At 45.8% G+C, this 26,515-nt stretch overlaps 2 protein-coding genes across 3 annotated transcripts in view; both read left to right on the forward strand.

The window, feature by feature from the left end:
• LOC129702794 (actin-binding LIM protein 2-like) overlaps window positions 1–26,515 on the forward strand; it is a 230,139-nt gene that overhangs the window by 115,926 nt on the left and 87,698 nt on the right. For both annotated transcript variants that reach the window (XM_055644778.1, XM_055644787.1), the window contains exons 4-5: window positions 16,945–17,060; window positions 21,000–21,126. In XM_055644778.1, coding sequence (XP_055500753.1) covers window positions 16,945–17,060; window positions 21,000–21,126 — 243 coding nt within the window. The remainder of the gene's footprint in view (window positions 1–16,944; window positions 17,061–20,999; window positions 21,127–26,515) is intronic.
• LOC129702808 (importin subunit alpha-3-like) lies at window positions 5,062–7,120 on the forward strand. Its single transcript, XM_055644799.1, has one exon. The coding sequence runs from the start codon at window positions 5,272–5,274 to the stop codon at window positions 6,823–6,825; it is 1,554 nt and encodes a 517-aa protein (XP_055500774.1). The 5' UTR covers window positions 5,062–5,271; the 3' UTR covers window positions 6,826–7,120.

Here is a 26,515-nt window from a genome sequence, read left to right on the forward strand (position 1 = left end):
CAGTGGCCTAATGCTTGGTCTGGTCGTGAAATCAATCCAGATGACTGGGTGTTGCCACTGAGTACCAGTCCCATTTAACACATTGTAACACAAATGAGGAACACACACCAGGTAGTGAATAACTTGAAAGAAAGTATTATATGGGAATGTGATTCAGTGGCAGTAACGGAAACAGGACAGATAAAGAGAGAGGACTGGGCATGTATTTTTTCATACTACATGGTATTTGGAAGAAATTGAGGGTAAAAAATAGGAAGCCTGTGCAAGTGAAAGATGATATTATGAGTTGGTGAGAGAGTTTGACTTTTGAAACATCCAAGTTTATTCGGTTGGTTATGAAGTGAATAATGCTGCATGAGTAATTCTTTAGGGGAGCAAATAGTGAACGAGAGAAATACGCTAGGAAATAATAGAAATGTAAACAGAAAACTGGGGAAGGAAAAATAACGTTTCCAGTTGGAGATGCCTCGTCAGAACTGGGAAAGAGAAGTAGAAAAGATAATTAGATATGATTAAAGATAATAAGTTAAGTTGATCGGGATAGATAGGACAAAGGGAATAACTAATCAGGTAAGAACAAGTCATATTGTAGAGTCATACAGCACAGAAACAGGCTCTTCAGTCCAACATGCCCGAGCCGACCAAGATGCCCCATCCATGCTGGTCCCACCTGCCTGCATTAGCCCTTATCCCTCTAAACCTATCCTATCCATGTCTAAATGTTTCTCGAACATTGTGATAGTAGGTGCCTCAATTACATCCTCTGGCAACTCGTTCCATATACTCACCACCCTCTGTGTGAAAATGTTGCCCCCTCAGGTGTTATTAAATCTTTCTCCCTTCACCTTAAGCCCCTGTCCTCTAGTTCTTGATTCCCTACTTTGGGTAAAGGACTCTGTGCATTCACCCTATTTATTACACGTCCATAAGATCACCCCTCAGCCACCTGCACTCCAATGAGTAAAGTCCAAACCTACACCTCTTTATGGCTCAGGACCCCAAGTCCCCGCAGCATCTTCGTGAATCTTCTCTACATCCGTTCCATCTTAATAATATCCTTCCTCTAATAGGGTGACCAAAACGGAACACAATACTCCAAATGTAGCCTCACTAAAGTCTTGTACGACAGTAACACAACATCCCAAACACTATGTTTAAGAGGGAACTGCAGATGCTGGAGAATCGAAGGTTACACAAAAAAGCTGGAGAAACTCAGCGGGTGCAGCAGCATCTATGGAGCGAAGGAAATAGGCAACGTTTCGGGCCGAAACCCTTCTTCAGACTGATCGGGGGCGGGGGTGGGTGGGGACAAGAAAGGGAAAAGGAGGAGGAGCCAGAAGGCTGGGGGATGGGAGGAGACAGCAGGGGGGCTGAGGAAGGGGAGGAGACAGCAAGGGCTAACAAAATTGGGAGAATTCGATGTTCATGCCCCCGGGGTGCAGACTCCCCAAATGGAATATGAGGTGCTGTTCCTCCAATTTCCGGTGCTGCTCGCTGTGGCCATGGAGGAGACCCAGGACAGAGAGGTCGGAGACGGAGTGGGAGGGGGAGTTGAAGTGCTGAGCTTGGGCGATCGTTTCGCCGAACACCTCCGCTCGGTCCGCAATAACCAAGCTGACCTCCCGGTGGCTCAGCACTTCAACTCCCCCTCCCACTCCGTCTCCGACCTCTCTGTCCTGGGTCTCCTCCATGGCCACAGCGAGCAGCACCGGAAATTGGAGGAACAGCACCTCATATTCCGTTTGGGGAGTCTGCACCCCGGGGGCATGAACATCAAATTCTCCCAATTTTGTTAATCCTTGCTGTCTCCTCCCCTTCCTCAGCCCCCCTTTCTTGTCCCCACCCACCCGCGCCCCCGATCAGTCTGAAGAAGGGGTTTCGGCCCGAAACGTTGCCTATTTCCTTCGCTCCATAGATGCTGCTGCACCCGCTGAGTTTCGCTTTTTTGTGTAAACATCCCAAACACTATACTCAATACCCTGAGTGACGAAGGCCGGTGTGGTAAACGTTTTCTTGACTACCCTAACTACCTGTTACGCCACTTTCAATGAACTATGTATCTTATTTCTAAAAATGTAGTCACTTGACCAAGACTTCTCACCTATGCATTTAATTGTTTTAACCTAGGGCTCTGGTGATCTCTTATTACTATGGTGACAATGAGCCCTTTAGCTTGCTGTAATGCCCCTGTCCCACTGAGGCGATTTTGTTAGGTGACTACAGGCGACTAGGCTGTCGCCACATGGTCTGTCACCTGGGTGTCACCTGTATGGTCTCTTCAGTCTCCCAAAGAGTGGTACTTTTTTCCTGGTCAGCGTTGGATTTTGAAAAGTTCAAAACTTTTCGGCAAAAGTCGGGGCCCGTGGGTTTGACACCAACGATCGTAGCCTGACTAGGTGTGGCATAGGTTGTCGCCAGGATAATATAGGTTGTCGCCGGTGCTGACTTCGGTGAATTCCATTGGCGACTACCTACGTCAACCGGTGACAGGTACCGGCGACTGACTTGTCTTACCTTGTCGTAGCTTGTTGCGGGTGGACGTAAGTTGTCGTAGGTGTGGTCGTGGGTGGACGTCCTAATGGTTGTCGGTTGTTGGTAGCTTGCCGTAGCTTGAAGTCGACTAGGAGGTAGGTTGTTGTCGAAGAAATTGTCATAGGGTAGGTCCAGTCGCCATTTTCCCGGCGACCTGCTATGACTATGGCGGTTGCCGGCAGTCACCGATAAAATCGCCTAAGTGGGACAGACCCATAAGTCTCTTGATACCATGGGAGACGTTTAAGAATTTCTCATCTCACAGCAATCAAATGGTTATTGTGTTGTTGTGTTCATTTTATTAGACAACTGAGACCTTGAGCTCAGAACTTTTGCTGAAAATAAAATTGCTGAAGGATTGTTACTTTGCATCTCTATGTAATCATCTAGTGGCGGCGCTGGGTTTGCAGCTGCAGTTTGCCTGCAGTCCGTCTGTCTTTCTTCCTTTGTTTTATCATTAATGTTAGATGCATGTTCCCGTCTATTTTTTGTTGTGTATTATGTGGGGGGTGTTAGAAACTTTTTTTTATCACTTTCTTCAACGGAGTTGCGACTTTGTTCCGTGTTGTATCTCCGTTCGCGCTGCGGCCTAACACCGAGGAGTTGGCAGCCTCCAACTGGAATCGACCTTGAGGGCTCCAGACGCAGAGCCTGTGGACATACCATCGCAGAGCTGGCTGACTGTCGGAGGCTGCGGTGGCGCTGCGATTGTGGCTGCGACTCGACTTTCGGTGGCTTCGGCTGTGGGCCCTATGGCCTGTAACATCGAGAGCTAGCAGGTTCCTGGTTGGCGACCGATTTTTCGGGAGCTCCAGCAACAGCAGCTTCGTCCGCCCCGAATCGTAAGGCTGGAATCGGCCCGTTCGCAGGATCTTTCATCGCCCTGCGCCGTTTAAAATCGGCTGCGGCATCTTCCATCGCCCAGCAGGGGCTTCAATATCGGGAGCTTCAATATTTGAGGAAGGACATTCTTCCTATTGAGGGAGTGCAGCATAGGTTTACAAGGTTAATTCATGGGATGGTGGGACTGTCATATGCTGAGAGAATGGAGCGGCTGGGCTTGTACACCCTGGAGTTTAGAAGGATAAGAGGGGATCTTATTGAAACATGTAAGATTATTAAGGGTTTGGACATGCTAGAGGCAAGAAACAAGTTCTCAATGTTGGGGGAGTCCAGAACCAGGGGCCACAGTTTAAGAATATGACTGTATGGTAACAAAATTAAGTTCAATATTTGTTGTTGAATGACAAATATAGAAATTCAATTCAATATTTCCTAATCTCATGAAGATCTGATTTCGGCCTGCTCTTCAGTGTAATTGCCACAGATGGTCTCTCACTACGGCCCTTATTCCAAAATAGTAGAGAATATGCATAAGTTATACATTTTCTTTGTATTCTCAGTAATCTTCAGACCATACCTATAATTGTGGGAAGAAACTACAGATGCTGGTTTAAACCGAAGGTAGACACAAAAAGCTGGAGTAACTCAGCAGGTCAGGCAGTGTCTCTGGAGAAAAGGAACAGATGACGTTTTGGGTGACATTTTGGGTCTGAAGAAGGGTCTCGACCCAAAACGCCACCCATTCCTTTTCTCCAGAGATGCTGCCTAACCCGTTGATCCTATAGCTGTGTATGGCGTGTTTAAACTGAAAGCACTGTCCACTCGTCTGTTATGGGATTGGTGTTTTTAACCTTATTTGCTCATCACAAATAAGGGCTTGTTCGTGTAAAAATTAGTTTGTTTTCCCATTGTGCTTTGTAGAAGTTTACCTGTGAGCCCTGTGTGTACAGGGCATACCCATTCTCCCTTTTGCCCTGTACTCCCTTTGATAATTTATCCCCCACCCTTGCCACTCATGTGGTCCACTGGCATGGAATCCCTTCCCTTATTTTGAGGGGTGTCTCCACCCATACCCTGCCCCCCATGTCCAGCAGCAGAAGGACCTTAGACTGTGGTCCTCCCCCACTGAGTTGGCTGCACTTGGCGTTGGCTGCACCGAGCGTCCCTCAGCATGTACTCCTGCAGTCTGCAGCAGGCCAGTCGGCAACATTCCTCGACGGTCATCTCGCTCCGCTGGGTGGTCAACAAAGCTTGGGCAGACAAAAGAGCGTTTTTCATCGAGTTGATGATCTTCTAGCAGCACTCGACGTCAGTCTCTGAATGTGTCCCTGGCAACAGTCCGTAAATCACAGGGTCCTCTGGCATAAGATCATGGAGCGGATGATCTTTGCAGCTAGGTTCTTCCCCAAATCTGCCACTTTACCCACTCTCATCCCTCCTTAAGCCAGCCATGTCACCAACATAAAAGCTACAATTCTGACTACTGTCAAGTTTGTTTTATGATATGAACAAGGTGGCAGCATGGATATGTTAAAATAGCTATTAGTCATAAAGATGGAGCACTGACCACATATATTTATGGAGACCTCATTTGAATGTTGAAATTTGATTGGCTGGGGGTTTGAATTGGACAAGTCATAATGCTGATATGATGACATAGTATATATCACTGCGTCCAGTATGCCAGAGGGGACCTGGTACATTAACTAACGCTGTTTCTCTGATCCCCATTGTAATATTGTCTTAAGGTAGTTTGTAATTCGGATCAGCTCCATTTTAAAAGTTACGATGTGCGGTCCATTCCTGATCATCAAGGTGAGAAAATACTGGATGAAAGACCTGCAGTCATCGAATCTTTGACTTTTCGGCTGAACGCACCTGTTTTCCAAGAAGCAAATGGATATGGCTGATAACAATAAGTTGGATAATCAAAGAATTAAGAACTTCAAGAAGAAAGGGCGAGATCTCGAGACGGTGAGACGACAACAGAATGAGATTGTTGTTGAGCTGAGAAAAATCAAGAGAGATGAACACTACTTAAAGCGGAGGAATGTTCTCGTTGGCAATGAAGAATCTGATCCGGATGGTGATGTCAAACTTCAGAGTGTATCATTAGAAGAAATAATTAGAAATGCAGCGAGTGATAACCAGGAAATTCAGCTCAATGGTGTGCAAGCTGCCAGAGAGTTGATCTCCAGTGAATATGCGCCTTCAATCGGTGATTTAATCACCTCTGGCATTTTGCCACTTCTAATGCATTGCTCGGAACAGGACCAAAATCATCCATTACAGCTGGAAGCAGTGTGGGCTTTGGCAAATATTGCTTATGGTTCTTCAGAGCACACAGAGGCTCTGATTAAATTAAATGCAGTCCCACTCTTGTTAAACCTGCTGAGCTCCCCACATCAGGATGTATGTGAGCAAGCACTCTTGGCCTTGGGCAATATCATAGCCGATGGGCCCAAATATAGAGATTATGTCATTAGTTTAGGAGTGATAAAACCTTTACTTGCTTTTGTCAGTTGTTCAGTTCCCCTTGGTCTGCTTCACACAATCACATGGGTCATTGTCAATCTCTGCCGTCAGAAGGATCCTCCGCTGCCAAAGGAAATCGTTCAAGAGATTCTTCCAGCTCTGTGTGTCCTTATTCAGCACAATGATGTTCACACGTTAATAGACTCCGTCTTGGCTTTGTCCTACATAACCGATGCTGAAGATGACCAGATTCAGATTGTTATAGATTCAGGAATTGTTCCTCATTTGGTGCCTCTTTTTGGCCACCAGGAAGTTAATATTCAGACTGCAACATTGCGAGCTGTAGGAAATATAGTAACGGGTACTGATGAACAAGCACAAGTAGTCTTGAACTGCGGAGCCCTTACTTATTTCTCAGCATTGTTAACTAATTCCAATGCAAGACTTAGTAAAGATGCTGTATGGTTTCTTTCCAATGTCACTGCTGGCAACCAGCAGCAAGAACAGGCAGTGATCAGTGCCAACCTCATTCCTCTGGTTATTAACCTAATGGAAAATGGTGACTTCGCAACTCAGAAGGAAACTGCTTGGGTCATAGCCAATCTAGCTAATAGTGGCAGAAAAGAACAGATTGATTATCTCATTGAACAAAATGCAATCATTCCATTTTGCAAGCTCCTTACGCTGATGGATCCTCAGATAGTTATAGTAGTGCTGGATGGGTTAAGCAATATCATAAGTACAGCAAATGATAAAACTGAACTGATTGCAAATCAAATTGAAGAATGTGGAGGTTTGCAACTAATTGAGCAGTTACAACTGCATGAAAATGAGGAAATATATAAACTGGCATATGATATCCTTGATCAGTTGACAGCTGAGGACGAGGATAGCTCTTATCTGGTAACAACAAAAATGGAAGATTCCAAACTTCATTTTAATTCAGGCGATCCAGAGAGAGGGTTTCAGATCTAAGGAGGCATCCTCTCTCTGGAGCTATTGAGGATTTCATCAAACTTATTTGGATCTAGTGATGCTGTTAATTGCAGTTGGTTCCACAGTTTATGTTTGGCTTTCCTGAAAATCCTAAGTGGAACAAAACTCTTCCATTCGTATCGTGGTTGTTGTTCACTTATCAGGAAAGGAAGCTACTGATCAGAGTTGTCCTATGGATGCAGTTTAATACAAATGTACACAGACATGGTTTCCTTCTGCAACTCGTTTAATAAAGTTCAGTAAAGAAAAATGTAAGTTTATCTTCCTTGGGTTGAATAATTTGATTCCCTCTTTGTTGGTCTTTTTAGAAGTGGAAAAAGTACCCCCGCAATTTCCACATCATTTATCCTCTTAATGGGCCTGGCCCACTTAGGCGATTTTTCAGTGGACTGTCAGCGACTGTCAAGTTGCTGGTAATCGCCTGAAAAACCGGGAACTGGAGCGGCGACTGTCAGAGTGGAACACAAACACGCACGCACGCACGCACACATGCACGCACGCACGCACACACAGAGCAAAGGTAAGCGGGAGAGCGCTGTGTAAAAAATTCCCATGGTGCAAAGCCAAGGTGATACAGACACACACCACGATGAACAGGAAGGTTGGCGCTGTAGTTAAGCAGCTAAAGCACAGTGTATGGTAAGACCTTTAAAAGAGGGGGGAGAGGGGGGAAAAGGAGGGAGAAGGAGTGGAGCCAACCTTTAAGAAGACAGAGATACACGGCTGTGAAGTTTGGCCAACATTTAACATTACCGGTCGGTTCCTTGGTTCTGAAAACTACTGCTTTCACCCAATGAGACAATGAAATTCACCGGTCAGCACCAACTTGAACCTACAAGAACTTCCGAGTATCTTCAACCTCCTGGCAACCCATTAGGACCTCCTCGTGACCCACCTACGGCTTGAGAATTCTCGCTACTCGCCATGGCGACTTCATTCTAGTTGCCGCTAATTTTTCAACATGAAAAATTCTCAGCGACCATATTGAGGCCGCGACTAGTTCCCAAAATGTGGGAACTCCTCACGATCATGAAGGCGACTCCCTGGCAACCACCCGCGAACATGCGGCGACCATGTGGCGACTGAAAAATGTCCTGCAGTCGCCTAAAAAGTCGCCTAAGTGGGACAGGCGCATAACTATTGTCAGCCAGCAGTTCTCATCAATCTTGCATAATCCTGATCTTACCAACCTGCTTTGAAGACTGTATGACCGGTCTGTTTGCAGGCTGATGACATTGGATATGAGTGCTTCCAGCCCAGCAGCACCTTGCGATATTGTTCATACACATGGTCTTGGGGTAACTTACATGGAGGAGCCAGGCTCCCTCACAGCCAAACAATCATATTGCATTTCAATTGAAGAGTAGTTGTGTAGGAGAAGAGGTGGCCAGTACCATTAACATAAAATAATGGGTGACAAATGTTCTGAGTTTTGTGGGAAGCTGTCCTTCAATGCTTCCCAAAAACTGATTGCTGGTCTTTGGACTCAGGATCTGACAGGCAACCTGTGCATCCAGTGTTTGAGTTAGGTTATCAAAGAAAACTCCTATGCATCCCAGTCATGTCAATCCACTCCAAAACATTGCCCATCCATTCCCCCCACACATACTTCCTGACTGACTGAGTTAGTCCAGCACTTCATGTTTCACTCAAGATTCCAGCATCTGCTGTTCCTTGTGTCTCCATATCATGCCACTCTTCGGTGTTCTGTGGAAAGCCAGTACAATATAATGTTCAGATTGGTTAGAGCTATTAATGTGGTGGAGAATGTGGGCGGCATGAGCTGTGTAAGGTGGGCCTTAATTATTTACTTTTAACAGTGGTATTTACCTCCAAAACTGGAGTAATTGGCTCCTGGTGTAAATATCAAAGCAAAGGGTGTCGTATGATGACCCAGACGGAAGGCACTTGGAGGATTCATCCCATCAGTTGCGTTTGTCCTCTCATTATTTCCGTAATCTGTCAGAGTGCGGTCCAGCTCAAATTGGAGGAACAGCTCAGATTTTGCTTTGGCAGCTTACAACCCAATGGTATGAATATTTATTTCTCTAACTTCAAGTAACCCTTGCATCCCCCCTCTCTCCGTCCCTCACCCGCCCTGGTTGTTGTACTAGTTTCACTGCCATCCTGGTGAGTTTCATTGTCTCTATAACTCATTATCACCTAGCCCACAGCCAACAATGGACTGTTTCCTTGAACAGTTACTTTTTTGCATGTCTTTCATTTGCTCTCTATCTCTCTATATCACCGTCTATATCTCTTGTTTCACTTTCCCCTGACTCTCAGACTGTAGAAGGGTCTCGACCAAAAACGTCACCTATTCCTTTTTCTCCAGAGATGCTGCCTGACCCACTGAGTTACTCCACCTTCTTGTGTCTTATCTTCGGTTTAAATTAGCGTCTGCAGTTCCTTCCTACTCATTATCTTATGAGATGGTTAGATTAATTGGGGAATTCTGTTGTCGGCGTGGTATTGTGAAGGAAACATTAAACGGGAAAGAGTGCCTAGAAGATTTAAGGCCCTGTCCCACTTTCACGACCTAATTCACAACCTTTTATACTTGTGGTCATTTTTCATCATGCTAGAAAAAACGCCCCGACCTACTTGATGCCACGAGTACCTACAACTAGCATCACGGCCTGCTACGACCTACCTACGACCTCCTATGACCTCGTGACGACCATGCTGCGAGTATGAGTCATGGGCAAACTCGGCAGAGGTCGTGAATTAGGTCGTGAAAGTGGGACAGGTACAAGGACGTTACGAGGACTTGATCTGATTTATGGGGAGTGGCTGGGCAGGCTAGGATTTAATGGAGCGCAGGAGGCTGAAGAGTGATTTTATACAGCTGAATAAAATCATGACGAGAATAGATAGGATGAATGCACAGGGTAGGGGATTCCAAAACGAGAGGACACATGTTTAAGGTGAGAGGGCAAGATGTAATATGAACCTGAGGGGCAACTTCATCACTCAGTGGGTATATGGAAACAGCTACCAAATTAGGTAGTTGAGGCAGATACGATAACAGCATTTGAAATACACGTGGACAAGTACATGGATAAGTAAGGTTTAAAGGGATGTGGGTCAAACACAAGCAAATGGGACTACCTGAGATGGGGCATTTTGACGTCATGAGTTTGGCCCAAGGTTGCAGCTCTGTGGTCTTTTCAGTGCCACCGTATGACCTTGGGTGTAATCTTTGAAAGTTGCACTCAGAGCCCAAGAGCAAAATCATAAATCTGAAATCACCAAAGAAGTCATGTAAATGAGTCATCCCTGATTTAAGAAAACGTTGCATTTGATAAGATGACCCAACCTACACCACTCACAGACACCACTACTTGCCTAACTGCTGGAGGATTGCAGTATCTGTGGCAAGAAATACAGTGTTGAGGATCAAGACTGTAACTATATGTTATTGTCTAACATGGGCAAGACCTACACAGTGAATGGTAGGGCTCTGGGGAGTGTAGGTGCAGAAGTAGGCCATTCGGCCCTTCGAGCCTACACCGCCATTCAATATGATCATGGCTGATCATCCAACTCAGTATCCCGTACCTGCCTTCTCTCCATACCCCCTGGTTCATTTAGCCACAAGGGCCACATCTAACTCCCTCTTAAATATAGCCAATGAACTGGCCTCAACTAACTTCTGTGGCAGAGAGTTCCAGAGATTCACCACTCTCTTTGTGAAAAAAGTTTTTCTCATCTCGGTCCTAAAGGATTTCCCCTCTATCCTTAAGCTGTGACCCCCTTGTCCTGGACTTTCCCAACATCGGGAACAATCTTCCTGCATCTAGCCTGTCCAACCCCTTAAGAATTTTGTAAGTTTTTATAAGATCCCCCCTCAATCTCCTAAATTCTAGCGAGTACAAGCTGAGTCTATCCAGTCTTTCTTCATATGAAAGTCCTGACATTCCAGGAATCAGTCTGGTGAACCTTCTCTGCACTCCCTCTATGGCAATAATGTCCTTCCTCAGATTTGGAGACCAAAACTATGCAATACTCCAGGTGTGGTCTCACCAAGACCCTGTACAACTGCAGTAGAACCTCCCTGCTCCTATACTCAAATCCTTTTGCTATGAATGCTAACATACCATTCACTTTCTTCACTGCCTGCCGCACCTGCATGCCTACTTTCAATGACTGGTGTACTATGACACCCAGGTCTCGTTGCATCTCCCCTTTTCCTAATCGGCCACCATTTAGATAATAGTCTGCTTTCCTGTTTTGCCACCTAAGTGGATAACCTCACATTTATCCACATTATACTGCATCTGCCATGCATTTTCCCACTCACCCAACCTATCCAAGTCGCCTGGCAGCCTCCTAGCATCCTCCTCACAGCTAACACTGCCCCCCCAGCTTAGTGTTATCCGCAAACTTGGAGATGTTGCATTCAATTCCTTCGTCCAAATCATTAATATATATTGTAAATGGTTGGGGTCCCAGCACTGAGCCTTGCGGTACCCCACTAGTCACTGCCTGCCATTCTGAAAAGGACCCGTTTACTCCTACTCTTTGCTTCCTGTTTGCCAGCCAGTTCTCTATCCACATCAATACTGAACCCCCAATACCATGTGCTTTAGGTTTGTATACTAATCTCTTATGTGGGACCTTGTCGAAAGCCTTCTGAAAGTCCAGATATAACACATCCACTGGTTCTCCCTTATCCACTCTACTAATTACATCCTCGAAAAATTCTATAAGATTCGTCACACATGATTTACCTTTTGTAAATTCATGCTGACTTTGTCCAATGATTTCACCATTTTCCAAATGTGCTGCTATCCTATCTTTAATAACTGACTCTAGCAGTTTCCCCACTATCAATGTTAGACTAACTGGTCTGTAATTCCCCGTTTTCTCTCTCCCTCCCTTTTTAAAAAGTGGGGTTACATTAGCTACCCTCCAATCCTCAGGAACTACTCCAGAATCTAAAGAGTTTTGAAAAATTATCACTAATGCATCCACTATTTCTGGAGCTACTTGCTTAAGTACTCTGGGATGCAGCCTATCTGGTCCTGGGGATTTATCGGCCTTTAATCCATTCAGTTTACCTAACACCACTTCCCGGCTAACCTGGATTTCACTCAGTTCCTCCATCTCCTTTGACCATGCTATTTCCGGCAGATTATTTATTTCTTCCTTAGTGTAGACGGAACCAAAGTAGACGGATCTAGGAGTGCATGTGCATGGTTTCTTGAAGGTGGTGTCGCAGGTAGATAGGATGGTCAATAAGGTTTTTGCCATATTCGTCAGTCAGAGCATTGAATGTAGAGGTTTGAAGGTCATGTTGCAGTTGTATAAGGTGAAGCTGCATTTAGAGTATTGTGTTCAGTTCTGGGCACCATGTTATAGGAAAGATGTTGTCAAGCTGGAAACAGTACAGACGATTAATGAGGATGTTGCCAGGACTAAAGGGCGTGAGGTATAGGGAGAGGTTGAGAAGGCAAGGACGGTATTCCTTGGAGCGCATGAGGATGAGGGGTGATCTTTTAGAGGTGTATAAAATCATGAGAGGAATCATAGATCGGGTAGATGCACAGTCTCTTGCCCAGAGTAGGTGAATCGAGGACCAGAGGGCCTAGGTTTAAGGTGAAGGGAAAAAGATTTAATAGGAATCTGAGGAGTAAATTTTTTGCACAAAATGTGATGGGTGTAGGGAATAAGCTGCCAGAGGAGGTAGTTGAGGCAGGGACAGGTACATGGATAGGACAGGTTTGGAGGAATAGAGGCCAAACACGGGCAGGTGGCTCGAGTGTAGCTGGGACATGTTGGCCGGTGAGGGCAAGTTGGGCTGAAGAGCCACACTGTATCATTCTATGCCTGTAATATCATTGACATGGTGATGTTAGAGTGATTTATCCATGGGATCTGTAGCAATGCTTTTCCTTACCTTGCCATTTTTTAAATAATATTTTGGATGTTGAAAATAAATAAATCCTCCTGTGTTTGATAATGGATTATGGTGCAGTTTCAGAAATGTTTCTCAATGATTGCACACATTTTCTGTAGATATCCAACCAGGGAGGAAACTGAACCGATTCACCCTAGATGCCATGTTTTTCATTTGTCATCACTGAGAAAATGAATGAATGAATGAATGAATGAAACTTTATTGTCACATGTCCCTCGGTTTGTTTTGTGTACGACCTAGGCAGTATGTCGCCACGTGTCGGTGCCGACCAAGTTACAGAAGTCCTATATACAGCCCTATATACTGCCAGCCACTCCGTGTGGTGGCAGCCCCCCCCTCCCCTTTGTTCTCATTGACCCCACCATTCCGGGACCCCCTTTGCTCTCGCCGGCCCTCTGCCAGGACCCTGCATTGCTCTTGCCGGTCCACCGCCCTCTCGGTGGCATGCTTTCCGTCCACACCCGTGTCTCAGGGCAGATTCGGAGACCGCGGTGGGAATGCCTGGCCCACCTGGCGGGTCCACCAATGTCAGTCTGTAGTGGACGAGCCCTCCTCCAACTCCTGACAAACTAACAGCAGGCCGGGACGATCAGTGAGGATGATAAAGGCACAAAGGATTGCTGGGCCATTACCCCAGTCCACTGAGCTCAGAAGAAGACGGCTGCACACGGGCTTCAGTCACCTTGATCATTGGGTCATATCTGTGAATCACAATTATAAGCAAGCAAAGAACACACTGCTGGAGGATCCCAGCGGGTGAGGCAGCATCATTTTTTAGTTTAGAGCATGGAAACCGGCCCTTCTGCCCACTGAGCAAGTGCCGACCAGCGATCCCCGCACAGTAACATTACCCAACACACACATTAGGGGCAATTTATATTTATACCAAGCCAATTATATTTATACCCTGTACGTCTTTAGAGTGTGGGAGGAAACCAAAGATCTCAGAGAAAACCCATGCAGGTCACAGGGAGAACGTACAAACTCTGTACAGACAGCACCCGTAGTCGGGATCGAACCCGGGTCTCCGTGCCGCCCTTGCGGAGGGAGGGAATTACAATATCGAGCATCAGGACTGTAACCAAACTTAACAGTTCACAGTGACTTCGATCTGCAACAAACTTTAAAAGACTAAACATTTTCAACACATAATACTGTATCTCAGATGACACCTCAAACCGTACAGTTTGGATGTATTTCTTTTTAAACTTGATGTTAATACTATGGTTGCATTGTACTTGCTTTGGATACAGTTTGTGGCATTGATAAATAAATTGTACTGCATGCTTTGACCATCGTAAACATCTTTATAATATTTTCAGAAAGCGTACACACTGCGTATGCTTATTTATACAAAAATAAGTTGCATAGGGTCGAAAAAATAAGCCTTCAGTTGATATACATTTTCATCCAGGCAAGGGGAGAGTTTGAAACTGCAGACCACTTATCCTATTGAGCGAAAAGAAATGGCCAGTAATGGATAAATGATTGAAGGTGACTGATGTCCGTGATTCAGCTGATATGATTTTCTAATGGCCATTTATCATGCAAGCTAGCCAATACCTACTTTTGACTGGAATGTGCTTAAATCTATATAGTTCTATTCTGCATGTTGCAAATTTCAGTCAGTAAGTTGGGAAAAGGGAAAGTACAACGGGATCTGGGGGGTCCTTGTTCATCAGTCAATGAAAGTAAGCATGCAGGTACAGCAGGCAGTGAAGAAAGCGAATGGCATGTTGGACTTTATAACAAGAGGATTTGAATATAGGAGCAAAGAGGTCCTTCTGCAGTTGTACAGAGCCCTAGTGAGACCACACCTGGAGTATTGAGTGCAATCCGGAAGTGGCGGCGCTACCCTGGCAGCAGCGGCTCACCTGCAGTCCGTTTGTTTTTGCTTTTTTGTGTTGTTATTTTTTTTTTCGTTTTGGTTAGTCTAGTTTTTGGTTTTTAGTTTGGTGTTTGGGGGGGGGGGGGTTGAAACAGGGGCTTGCTGTCTCTCCCTGCGGGAGAATGTGACTTTTTTGTCGTATTCCCCTTCTCTGCCTCCGTCTGCCCTGAGGCCTAATGGCGGAGCTGGTGACCTCGAGGCTCAGGAGGCAGAGCCCGCCAGGACTCGCCCTGAGCTCGCTGACGTGAGGAAGGACCAGCTCGGGCTGGAACAGGGCTTCCGTGAGGGGCTGTGACGATCCCGTGAGGGCGGCCAGCACGAGGGAGGAACGGTGCTCCCGTCGGAGTGGCCGAGCTCGGGGAGGTACGGCGCTCGCAGCCCGAGGGAGGAGCGGCGCCCATGTCGGGGCGGCCCGGCCCGAGGGAGGAGCGGCGCCCATGTCAGGGCGGCCTGGCGCGAGGCTGAACGGTACTTACGTGAGGGCGATCCGGCTCGAGGCTGGGACGGCGTTTTGGCGGCGGTGACCTGAGTTCGGCCGCGAGCCAGCGGCTGCGTCGGCGGGACTGGTGGACGGCGGCTTCGACCACCCCGGGCCGCGGTGATTGAGCCGCGGGACTGTTTTGACATCGCCCGGTGGGGTATCACCTCAACGCAGAGGGAGAAGAGGAGGGAAGAGACTGCAGACCTAAGACTTTTTGCCTCCATCACAGTGAGGAGGTGCTAGGTGGACTCACTGTGGTGGATGTTAATATGTGTTTATTGTTGTTTTTTATTGTATTGTGTGTATGTATGACTGCAGGCACGAAATTTCGTTCAGACTTCGGTCTGAATGACAATAAAGGAAACCCTGTAAAAACCCTGTAAAAAAAATTTTGGACCCCTACTTTGAGGAAGGACATTCTTGCTATTGAGGAATTGCTTTGGCTTGAAGTTGAAAGGCACTACTTACTGCAAATGGTGGCGGGTGATTTGGCTTGAAGTTGAAAGGCACTACTTACTGCAAATGGTGGCATGAAGTTGAAAGGCACTAACTGCAAATGGTGGCTTGTGTGCTATGGCTTGAAGTTGAAAGGCACTATTTACTGCAAATGGTGGCTTGGGTGCTTTGGCGTGAGGTTGAAAGGCACTACATACTGCAAATAGTGGCTTGTGTACTTTGCTTGAAGTTGAAATGCACTACTTACTGTACATTGTGGCTTGGGTGCTTTGGCTTGAAGTTGAAAGGCACTACTTACTGCAAATGGTGGCTTGGGTGCTTTGGCTTGAAGTTAAAATGCACTACTACTGCAAATGCACTTACTTCCTGTTTGCTTTGTATATTCATTTTAGATAAAACGCTACCACTTACGGCTGTGATTTTTGGCCATCTTACTCAGCCCCCCCTCCGCTGAGCAGATGCAGAGAATTCTTCCCATCAATGAAAAATAAAAGTGTTATTAGTGTTTAAAAAATGTTGAGAATCTCTCTCCTGTCAATCACGCCCTGAAAGCCACACCTTTTCTTGTGGGAGGGGGAGGGGTTATAAAACCCGGAAGTGTGGGTGTGGCTTGGTCTCTGCATGATGGGGGAGGGAGAGGTCATGACTCTGGCTGATCTGTGAATCAACTGAACACACTGAATGTCTACTGAACTTTGAGTCTTGTGTGGTTTTATGGTGGTTTCACCCTGCATGAAATGGTATGAAGCTGCATTTGAATTTGGTGGCCTTCGACCCTGCTTGAAGTGGAATGAAACTGCACTTGAATTTGGCGGCCTTGCATTCTGCTTGAAGTGGTATGAAACTGCACTGAATTTGGTGGCCTTGCACCCTGCTTGAAGTGGTTGGAAACTGCACTTGAATTCGGTGGCTTTGCACCCTGCTCATAGTGGTAAGAAACTGCACTTGAATTTGGTGGCCTTGCGCCCTGCTTGAAATGGTAGGAACATGGATTTAAATTTGGTGGCCTTGCACCCTACTTGAAATGTAATTTCAAGGAATAGTCATGAGTCAACAGCCAGCCCACCAGCCGTGAGTGAGCTGCCAGCAGATCAGGCTTGAGGGACTGAGCTGCCATCCCAAGAACCCATACCAGCACTCCAGAAAGCCCCCCCAATGGCCACCAATATTGGAATTGGTGGAGAGGTGGAATGTTGCGTCGGGGGACCAGCCCTCCTGTGTGAACGTGGGACCCAACGGGTCCCACTTAGTCTAATACTTAAACTAAATGGGACCCAACGGGTCCCACTTAGTCTAATACTTAAACTAAATTTACCTTCATAAAGCTGTGTTTTGTTTTTAACTCTTCAGACAGCCTTTTCCTCCTGGAGACCGTGTGACTTTTAATGGAAAGGAATGCATCTGCCAAAAGTGTTCTCAGTTTCCGGCCACCAATTCAAAACATGTGCCGGCTCAAGCTCCGATAAGTAAGTATGTTTGGTTTTCTCTGTGATATTGACAGAGTATTTCTGAAGGTCACGTTATGTTCAGTCACTGACTTTTTCAAGGGTCAATTAGCTGCCTTTTGGAAAATGTAAGATTATTCCTTGGTGAAGGGCACCACGGTAGAGCTACTGCCCTACAGCACCAGAGACCCGGGTTCGATCCTGACTATGGGTGTTTGTCTGTATAGAGCATGTGATGGAGGATATCAGTGTATGTAGGGTTAATGTGCGGGGATCGCTCGTCCGTGTGGACTCGGTGGACCGAAGGGCCTGTTTCCGTGTTGTATCTCTATACTAAACTAAACCAAAGACATATTCCTGTTAAACTCTATTTAAATATAATGCAGTTAGGAGTGGGCCTATCATGGAATGGAATCATTATTAATGTTTGATGTTTTATGTATCATTCCTCACAGTGACTATGTCATGTCACTTATGGGTGGAGCACCAAGGCAAATTCCTTGTATGTGAATACTTGGCCAATAAACTATTCATTCATTAATTCATTCAATCATAGAGATGGCACAGCACAGAAGGAGGCATGTAGTTCCACTGTGCATATCATCACAGTCTTCTCCCAGAATTATTACTAGTACTGCTCCCTGACCCTTCCCTACACCATTGCAAATGTCTCAATAGACAATAGACGCAGGAGTAGACCATTCGGCCCTTCAAGCCAGCACAATACGTTCTCTCACAATATATTCTCGTCACAATACTTTCATCCAATGAAGGCCACAGTGAAACCCTCCTCCATCACATGCGTAGACACTACATTTCAGATTCCAACCACATAGTGTAGAAAGGCTTTTCCCCTTTATTTTATAGGTGACCTATGATTTTCTATTCCTTCACCATTTGGAAAGAGCTTCTCACTTTCTTTTCTATCCACATCCTTCCTCTTGAATTGAATTTGAATGGAAAACTGTATTGTCACAGGTGATGTCGCAGTGAAATACTTGGTTTGCATACCCAAGGTATGGAAATAGTCACCCATAAAGGGAGTTACAAATTCCGTCCCAATCCCCACCACGCCAGTTCCCCTTATATTCTTCCCCCTCCCTCACGGTGGTCCCCCCATTGCCGGGTCCACCATTGTTCCTTCCCTCAGTAGCGCCGATTCACATCCACGTCCTTGTCCGTTGGTTGGCACGATCATGGGCCCCCGCACCGACCTCTCCACTATCGCTGCCAGGTCCTCTCTGGCTCCTCCGTCACGCCCACCCAGTCCACAGCCGCTGGCTCTGCCGACCCGCGCGGTTCTACCTCCGGTTTCCTATCGTCTATCCCTCATATATTTCAGATGACTTGGAGGAAATGGAAAAATGTACAAGGTTGGAAGAGGATTGAAAGACATGACAATGTCTTTAGAAAGAGTATTTTGGTGATCAGGAGCCAGCATATCAGTGACAATGGACAAAGTGATGGGTGAGCTCTGGTGTGATCAGGGAGGGTTTAAATTAAATTGGGAGCCTTGACAGCAGAATCAGAAGGGAGAAAAACGAAGCTGGTAGAAGGTAGAAGAGACTGAAGAAGGGTCTCAACCCGAAACGTCACCCATTCCCTCTCTCCAGAGATGCTGCCTGTCCCGCTGAGTTACTCCAGCTTTTTGTGTCTGTCTTGGGTTTAAACCAGCATCTGCAGCTCCTTCCTACACAAAAGAAGGTAGAAGTTGAAGTGATTGATTATTCAGGAGGGAGAAGGGAAATAGCGCAGGGCAATGACAACCAGAGAACATCAGAAAGGGCCAAATTGTATCAAGAGAAGAATACATCTGCAAATCGCCAGTCAGGGAAAATGGCAAGATCAAACAAACGGCAAAAAACTAAACAAAATGGAGAAGACAGTTCATTCTAATTAATGTCAGTGTAAAGATTCTAATGTAGTATGTGAGAATATAAATAACATAACTAAATGCAATTTATTATGCATGTGTTATAAATGAGGTTAGTTCATTAACCTTATTTACAAGACACATACAGCTGGGCCCATTCTGAGATGGACATTATCATTGGAGATAGGAGTGATCTTTCCCACACATACTGGTGCAAACCTCTCAAGTCAAGTCAAGTTTATTTGTCACATATACATACGAGATGTGCAGTGAAATGAAAGTGGCAATGCTCGCGGACTTTTGTGCAAAAGATAAACAACAAAACAACCAAACAAATTATAAACACAATCATAACACACATATTCTTTTACATAACTCTGATCTAACTATTAGTTCAGTAACTCAACCTCAATGCCGTCACCTCTATTTCACAAGTAACAGCTTCAATCAAAGCCCAGCAAGCATGATGAAGATTCGGGAAATTATTTTTTACCCTGTCATTTCTATTTCAGATCATTTCACTTTTTGAAACTTTGAGGCAATTTAGGCATTTTTCTAGGCATCTGATTCATGCACTCAAACACTTTTTTTTGGAGGGAACATAGTTGCTCTAAATATTGGAAGTGCAACATTGATTTAAGGAAGTCCTTATAACCTACAGACATTGATGGAATGATGCTCGTATGCTTTGGCATTGCATATTAATCTAATTCTTTTTCTCTCTGTTTTTTGTTTTCACCATCGACCTTTATATAGTTTCTAGCTCTCTATTTTGGGAGATGCTTGCACACATAGGATCTTAAGGTGGCATCCCTGAGGAAACTATAGAAAGTTACCTTAAAAGCAAGAACTCAAACCCAGTAAGGTTCTGGCAAAACTGATTATTTCCTTTGGTCTTGGAAGAAAATATGTTATTCAGGTGCACTGTTAGATTATTCACACAAAATCATAATAAATTATCTTACGACTGAAGCTTAATAATTTGACAAGCACTCTTTCAAGCAAAATTATTTTGTGCAACTTCTGTCGCTCAGAATATCCATTATAGACTCAAACCTTGGTAGTTACTGCCAACATTTAGAGGAATAATTGATTTATTTCCTTCAGGAGAATAGGAGAGTGTTTCAGGAATGTTTGAGAATGCCCTGCAAAATAGCTCAGTTGATCGTTTGAAATTTAATTTGCACATGTGGCACTGGAAATTGAAAAGTTATTGAGCAAAGGCAATGCTTACCTTCTGAAAGTGTAAAATTGCCCTCTGTTTAATTTAGTTTAGAGATACAGCACGGAACCAAGCCCTTCGGCCCACCGAGTCCACGCCGACCAGGAATCCCCACACATTAACAGTATCCTACACACACACACTAGAGATAATTTTACACATCAAGCCAATTAACCTACAAACCTGTACGTCTTTGGAGTGTGGGAGGAAACCAAAATCTCGGAGAATACAGGCAAGCAGCCATAGTTAGGATCAAACCTGGGTCACTGGCGCTGTAAGGCAGCAACTCTACCGCTGCACTACCATGCCACCTCCCCCCCCCCCCCCCCCCCCCCCCCCCCCCCCCCCCCCCCCCCCCCCCCCCCCCACCCCCCCCCCCCCCCCCCCCCCCCCCCCCCCCCCCCCCCCCCCCCCCCCACCCCCCCCCCCCTTTATTTATAAAGAAACGCTTTTACCCAGTCTACCGTGCCACTATGTTCTGGTATATTTGTTCATCAGTCAAGGAAGGATGCCCTTGTCTAAATATTTCCCTTTATCAAATTCTTTGCACAATGTGAAAATATCTTTCAGTTTTAATATATGCTTGGGGTCCGACAAATTACATACCAAATAAAAGGATCTAATATGGAAATTGGTTAGTTAACTATTATGAAGAAAAAACAGTACATGACTAGTAAATATTAATGGATTAATGATCTGATTATTTTAATGCATAAAATTGACAGCATGATGTTTTATAATGCAAATTCCCTTGACTTTATTTATGCAATATTCTTCATATCATTTAAAAATTATAGTTAGATTACACAATGTTCAACTAGTTTTAGCCAGAATTTGAATCTCATCTACTTTATTCTTTTTGCAGACTGTGAAGGCTGTGGCTTGGAAATTAAAAATGGCCAATCCTTGGTAGCTCTGGACAAGCAGTGGCATCTGGGATGCTTTAAGTGTCTTACGTGTGGGAAAGCTCTGTCTGCTGAGTATATCTGCAAGTAAGTACAGTTTGTTCAAGGGATACAGGGGGTAAATGGCTGTATTGGTCAGTGGGACATGCAAAAGTAGATGTTTGGGATCAGCCACCCATTTACCTGCCATCCCAAGTTTTACTTTCCATTGACTTCAGCATAAAGAAAAATGCGCAGTGATTAACAGGAGGCCATTCAATACCACCTCTTTCCCATTCCAACCAAAATTGAAAGTAACCTTTAATTTCTGAGTACTCACAAAGCCTGAAGTTTGGCGTCATTGGAGGTAAATGTCACCAGGTTTTCCCACTGGTCCTTTTCTCTGAAGTACTTGGAATTCCTGAAGCATCGCAAATGGGCATATTTAATAGCAACGTAGAAAATAGGTGGATGTTGCCAGGACTAGAGGGTGCGAGGTTGAGTAGGCGGGGTCTCTATTCCATGGAGCGCAGGGGCATAAGGGGTAATCTTTTAGATGTGTACAAGTTCATGAGAGGAATAGATCGGGTAGATGCACAGTCTATGTTTCTATGTCTTTTGCCCAGAGGAGGGGAATCGAGGACCAGAGGACATGGGTTCAAGTTGAAGGGCAAGAGATTTAATAGAAATCAGAGAGGTAACTTTTTCACACAAAGAGTGGTGGGTATATGAAACAAGCTGCCAGAGGAGGTAAATGAGGCAGGGACTATTCCATCGTTTAAGAAATAGTTAGCCATGTACATGGATAGGACAGATTTGGAGGGATATGGACCAAGCGCAGGCAAGTGGGACTAGTGTAGCTGGGACATGTTGGCTGGTGTGGGCGAGTTGGGCTGAAGGGCCTGTTTCCACACCGTATAACTCTATGACTAGTAAGCCATTTGGCCCTTCGAGTCAGCACCGCCATTCAATATGATCATGGCTGATCATCCAAAATCAAGGTTTCAAGGTCGGTTTATTGTTACATGTACTAATTAAGGTACAGTGAAACTCGAATTACTATAGAGCCAAATTAAAAAATAAAAGAAACAAGACACACAACTACATAAAAGTTAACATAAACATCCACCACAGTGGATTCCACACGTTCCTCACTGTGATGGAAGGAGATAAAGTCCAATTTTTCCTCTTTTATTCTCCTGCGGTCGGGGACAGTCGAACCAGCCACAGTCGGGGCGATCGATGCTCCCGCAGCCGGCGGTGGCAGGTCCCGTGTCGGGGCGGTCGAAGCTTCTGCTTGGAGTTCCAAAAGTCGGTCTCTAACCAGAGACCACAAGCTCCACAATGTGAAGTCCGATGGCTACCGCGGTTGGAGCCCCAAAGTCGATCCCCGACAGCGATCGTGAGCTCCGTGATGTTATGTCCGCAGGTTCCCGCGGTGGAGGTCTCAAAGTTAGTCTCCAGCCGAGGCCGCCAAATCCTCGATGTTAGGACACAATGCGGACGGAGATACGATACAGAAAAAAATTGCATCTCCGTCGAGGTGACAGATTACAAAAAGGTTACCCCAATGTACCCACCCCCCACTTAAAACAAACCAAAGAACACTAAAAACATACATTTAACACGTACAAACAAACAACAAAGAAGGAAGGAACAAACTGTTGGCGAGGCATCGGTATCCCTTTCCTGCTTTTTCCCCATATCCCTTGATTCCGTTAGCCCTAAGAGCTAAATCTAACTATTGAAAACATCCAGTGAATTGGCCTCCACTGCCTTCTGTGGCAGAGAATTCCACAGATTCACAACTCTCTGGGTGAAAAGGTTTTCCCTTATCTCAGTCCTAAATGGCCTACCCCTTATTCTTAAACTGTGACCACTGGTTCTGGACTCCCCCAACATCTGGAACATCTTTCTTGCATCTAGCCTGTCCAATCCTTTAAGAATTTTATATGTTTCTATAAGATTAATCCTTCTAAATTCCAGTGAATATAAGCCCAAGCGATCAATTCTTTCATCACGTGTCAGTCCCGCCATCCCGGAAATTAACCTGGTGAACCTACGCTGCACTCCCACAATAGCAAGAATGTCCTTCCTCAAATTAGGAGACCAAAACTACACACAACACTCCAGGTGCGGTCTCACCAGAGCAGTAGGACCTCCTTGCTCCTATTCTCACATCCTCTAGCTATAGTATGAAGGCCAACATGCCATTTGCTTTCTTCACTGCCTATTGTACCTGTTTGTGCCAACATGGAAGTTAATAACTATTTCTGTAAGCTTTAGAAAAGTTATGCATATTGGCAAATCAAACGATGCACTGTCCCATTGAGATAAATTAATTTAAGTTTTTAGACCAACCTTATAAAAGGTAAATTAAAATTAATCTGCACACTTCTTATCCATAGTTCGATTTTTTCAACTAATTTTGAACTTCATGAGAAATGGGAACAGCAAACTGACCATATCTGAACATTTTAGGGATCGTGCCTTGAAAGATCAAAATTCTAAAGCCTTAAAATAACATTTCCACTATTTTTTTTAAAATGGCATCTTTCTTGAGAGTTTGGTGGGGGAGGGCAGAGTGATTGAGATGGAGTTCCGGGGAAGCGATGTAGGCATAATTCCTCCGAATTTGTCTGTGATTATATTTTAAACAAACACTAAAGGTAACACTGCAATATCTCCTTAAGGTATGCCTACTTTGAAGAAGTTCTCCTCCTCCCTCTCCCTCCAAAGACAGTTTTCTCCCTCAGCCCTCTGGCTCTTCCTCTTCCTTTCGTCTCCCCCCCCCACCCTACATCAGACTGAAGAAGGGTTTCAGCTCAAAATATTGCCAATTTCCTTCGCTCCATAGATGCTGCTGCACCCGCTGAGCTTCTCCAGCACTTTTGTCTACCTTCGATTTTCCAGCATCTGCAGTTCTTTCTTGAACATGGTTCCAATCCTGCTGCACGTGATAGAAGATAGAGTACAGAGCAGAACAGAACCGGGCCAGGCTCTTTGGCCCATTATATCCGTGCCCAACTTGTTGCCGAGTTATCCTAATATCTTCGGCCTGCACGTGATCCATATCCCTCCATTCCTTTCATGCCCATGCATTGTTCCAAAAGTCTCCTAAATACCCCTTCACCATCATCCCTGGCAATTCATTTCAAGCAACCACCACTCACTGCATGAACAAAATTGCCCTGCGCATCTACAATGTCCTCCAGCACTTGATGTTTCCACCCTTGGAGATGCGTTCCGATTATCTATCCTGTCTATCCTTCTCCCTTCAACCTCTAACTTTCCATTGAAAGCAATCTAAATTTATCCGTCCACCCCTTATAGCTAATAATAGCTCTGTAATGCAGGCAGCATTTTGGTAAACTTCTGCATCCATTGCATATCCTCCAAATCAATCCCCCAACTGATGAAGGCGAGTACATCATATGCCTTCTTTACTGTTTTGGTTACTTATGTTGCTACTTTCGAGGACCTATAGTCTTGGACCCCAAGATTCCTAGGCTGTGGACCGAGCATCAAAAATGTGTCTAGAAATCAGTTTTCGTGACCCAAGTCACCAAACTACATGAAATTTTCCACAAATTTAGTTGAAATATAAATGAGAAGGAAGTCATAACTCGTCATTGCCGAAAGTTGCACATTGAATAATTAAACTAATTAGAAAATGAGATCGGGAAAGTAAGCGCCATCTAGTCGCCAATGCCCATATTACACGATGGGCAGCCTATTTCCGTGTTGCAGTCCATTTAAACTATATATCATTATACCTATATATATTCCAGATAGTAATATAGGTATAATAATATAATGTATTATTATACCTATATATATTCCAGATACAGGTGCACAACCTTTTATCCGACGATCCAAATAATGAAAACCTCCGAATAGCGAAAGAAATTTCGGTCCTTGAAGAAAGGTCCTTGAAAATGTTCACCGAGGGCGGCCCGCAGAGGTGACAGCGGAACCTCCGGTCGGTCCCGGTCCTCGAAGAAAGGGGAACTAAATCCCCATTCATAAAAGAAAAGGTGAGGGTATATTGCGCGGGAGGGTTAATAATTGACAATATGCTGCTGCCTGTCCGAGATCCCAGAGACCCACAGCCAGCAGCAGCCCAGCCCCGTTCCAACTACAGAGGAAAACTGCAAACTGGCCGGAGACGTCAGGACCACCAGAAGCCGCTCCCCGAGCTGCGCTCCCTCATCGGGACACCGACCCCCAGGCCCACTGCAAGCACGGAGATCCCAGATCAGCAACTCCAGCCCAGCCCCGCTCCAATTCCAGAGGAACACGCTCCCCGTATGGACAGAAGCTGATGGTGTGCAAGGGCCGTCGTGTTTTTGGGGTCGTGCAGCTCGGGCTGTGGGCGAACTGCCACTTGTCGCCGTAGCGGCCCATCTGGGAGCGGATTCCTCTGGAGTTGGAGGGGGAGTGGGGTATTGTGCTGTTTGATGGCCCCCTGCTATCCCAGGGACAGGGAGACAGGACATTCACCGAGGGCGGCCCGCAGAGGTGACAGCGGAACCCCCGGTCGGGCCTCGAAAAAAGGGGAACTAAATCCCCATTCATAAAAGAGAAGCCGAGGGTACATTGCGCGGGAGAGTAGGAATCCAAAGACAAAGTTGAATTAGCGTTCACCGAGGGCGGCCCGCAGAGGTGACAGCGGAACCTCCGGTCGGTCCTCGAAAAAAGGGGAACTAAATCCCCTTCATAAAAGAGAAGTGGAGGGTATATTGCCCGGGAGGGTATATCGCCTACCTGGAAGAAACCGGACATTTTTTCCAGGATGTCGTCTGCACACCAAAGCTCACCAGTTTATGTTTAAAGTTTTACTTAACGTTTATCTCGTCTTTATTATTTATTCGGGGGATTCAAGAATCCCCGAGCTAGGCCGCCTATGTATCGTGAGTCTACCGTGGGAACTCTTTAACTCAGGGAGGCAGCAGCAGATTGTCGCTCCCTTCAGTTTCCCAGCGACAGTCACCTGCCACGGGAGAGAGATCATGCACTGTTGTAGGTCTCCTTTGCACGTCGGTGTTTCTGTCTTTCTCCACTCATTGTTGGCCCCATCTGTCACCACCCCCATCTACACCCCTCTGCTTCCCGGCCATGTGTGTGACCCCTTCCCTCCCCTCTCCAGCTCCCCGCTCATTGCACCGGCGCGGGGGCTTTGTACTGTCTTCACGTCGGCGATGGCAGCAGATCGGTGCGAGTCACCGGAGACGTCAGGACCAATTGGACGTCGAGCACCAGGCCCACCGCAAGCACGGAGAACCCAGAGACCCACAGCCTGCAGCAGCCCAGCCCAGCCCCGCTCCAACTACTTAGGAACCTGGGTTGCGGATGACGGGGCGCAGCTCGGGGCGTCGTAGGGGCCCATCGGGGAGCGGGTTCCTGTTGGTCCTGACGTCTCCGGCCACCTGCCATCCTCCGGGAACTGTACCGCCCTTGCAGGAGAGTGGGGTTGTTTGCAGTTGCAGAGGGAGGG

This window comes from Leucoraja erinacea, chromosome 1 (genome assembly GCF_028641065.1).
Source record: "Leucoraja erinacea ecotype New England chromosome 1, Leri_hhj_1, whole genome shotgun sequence".
Lineage (NCBI taxonomy): Eukaryota > Metazoa > Chordata > Chondrichthyes > Rajiformes > Rajidae > Leucoraja > Leucoraja erinaceus.

What these genes read in the sequence shown, in the direction of transcription:
- LOC129702808 (XM_055644799.1), top strand. Translation starts at nt 5,272, where the DNA reads ATGGATATGGCTGATAACAATAAGTTGGATAATCAAAGAATTAAGAAC.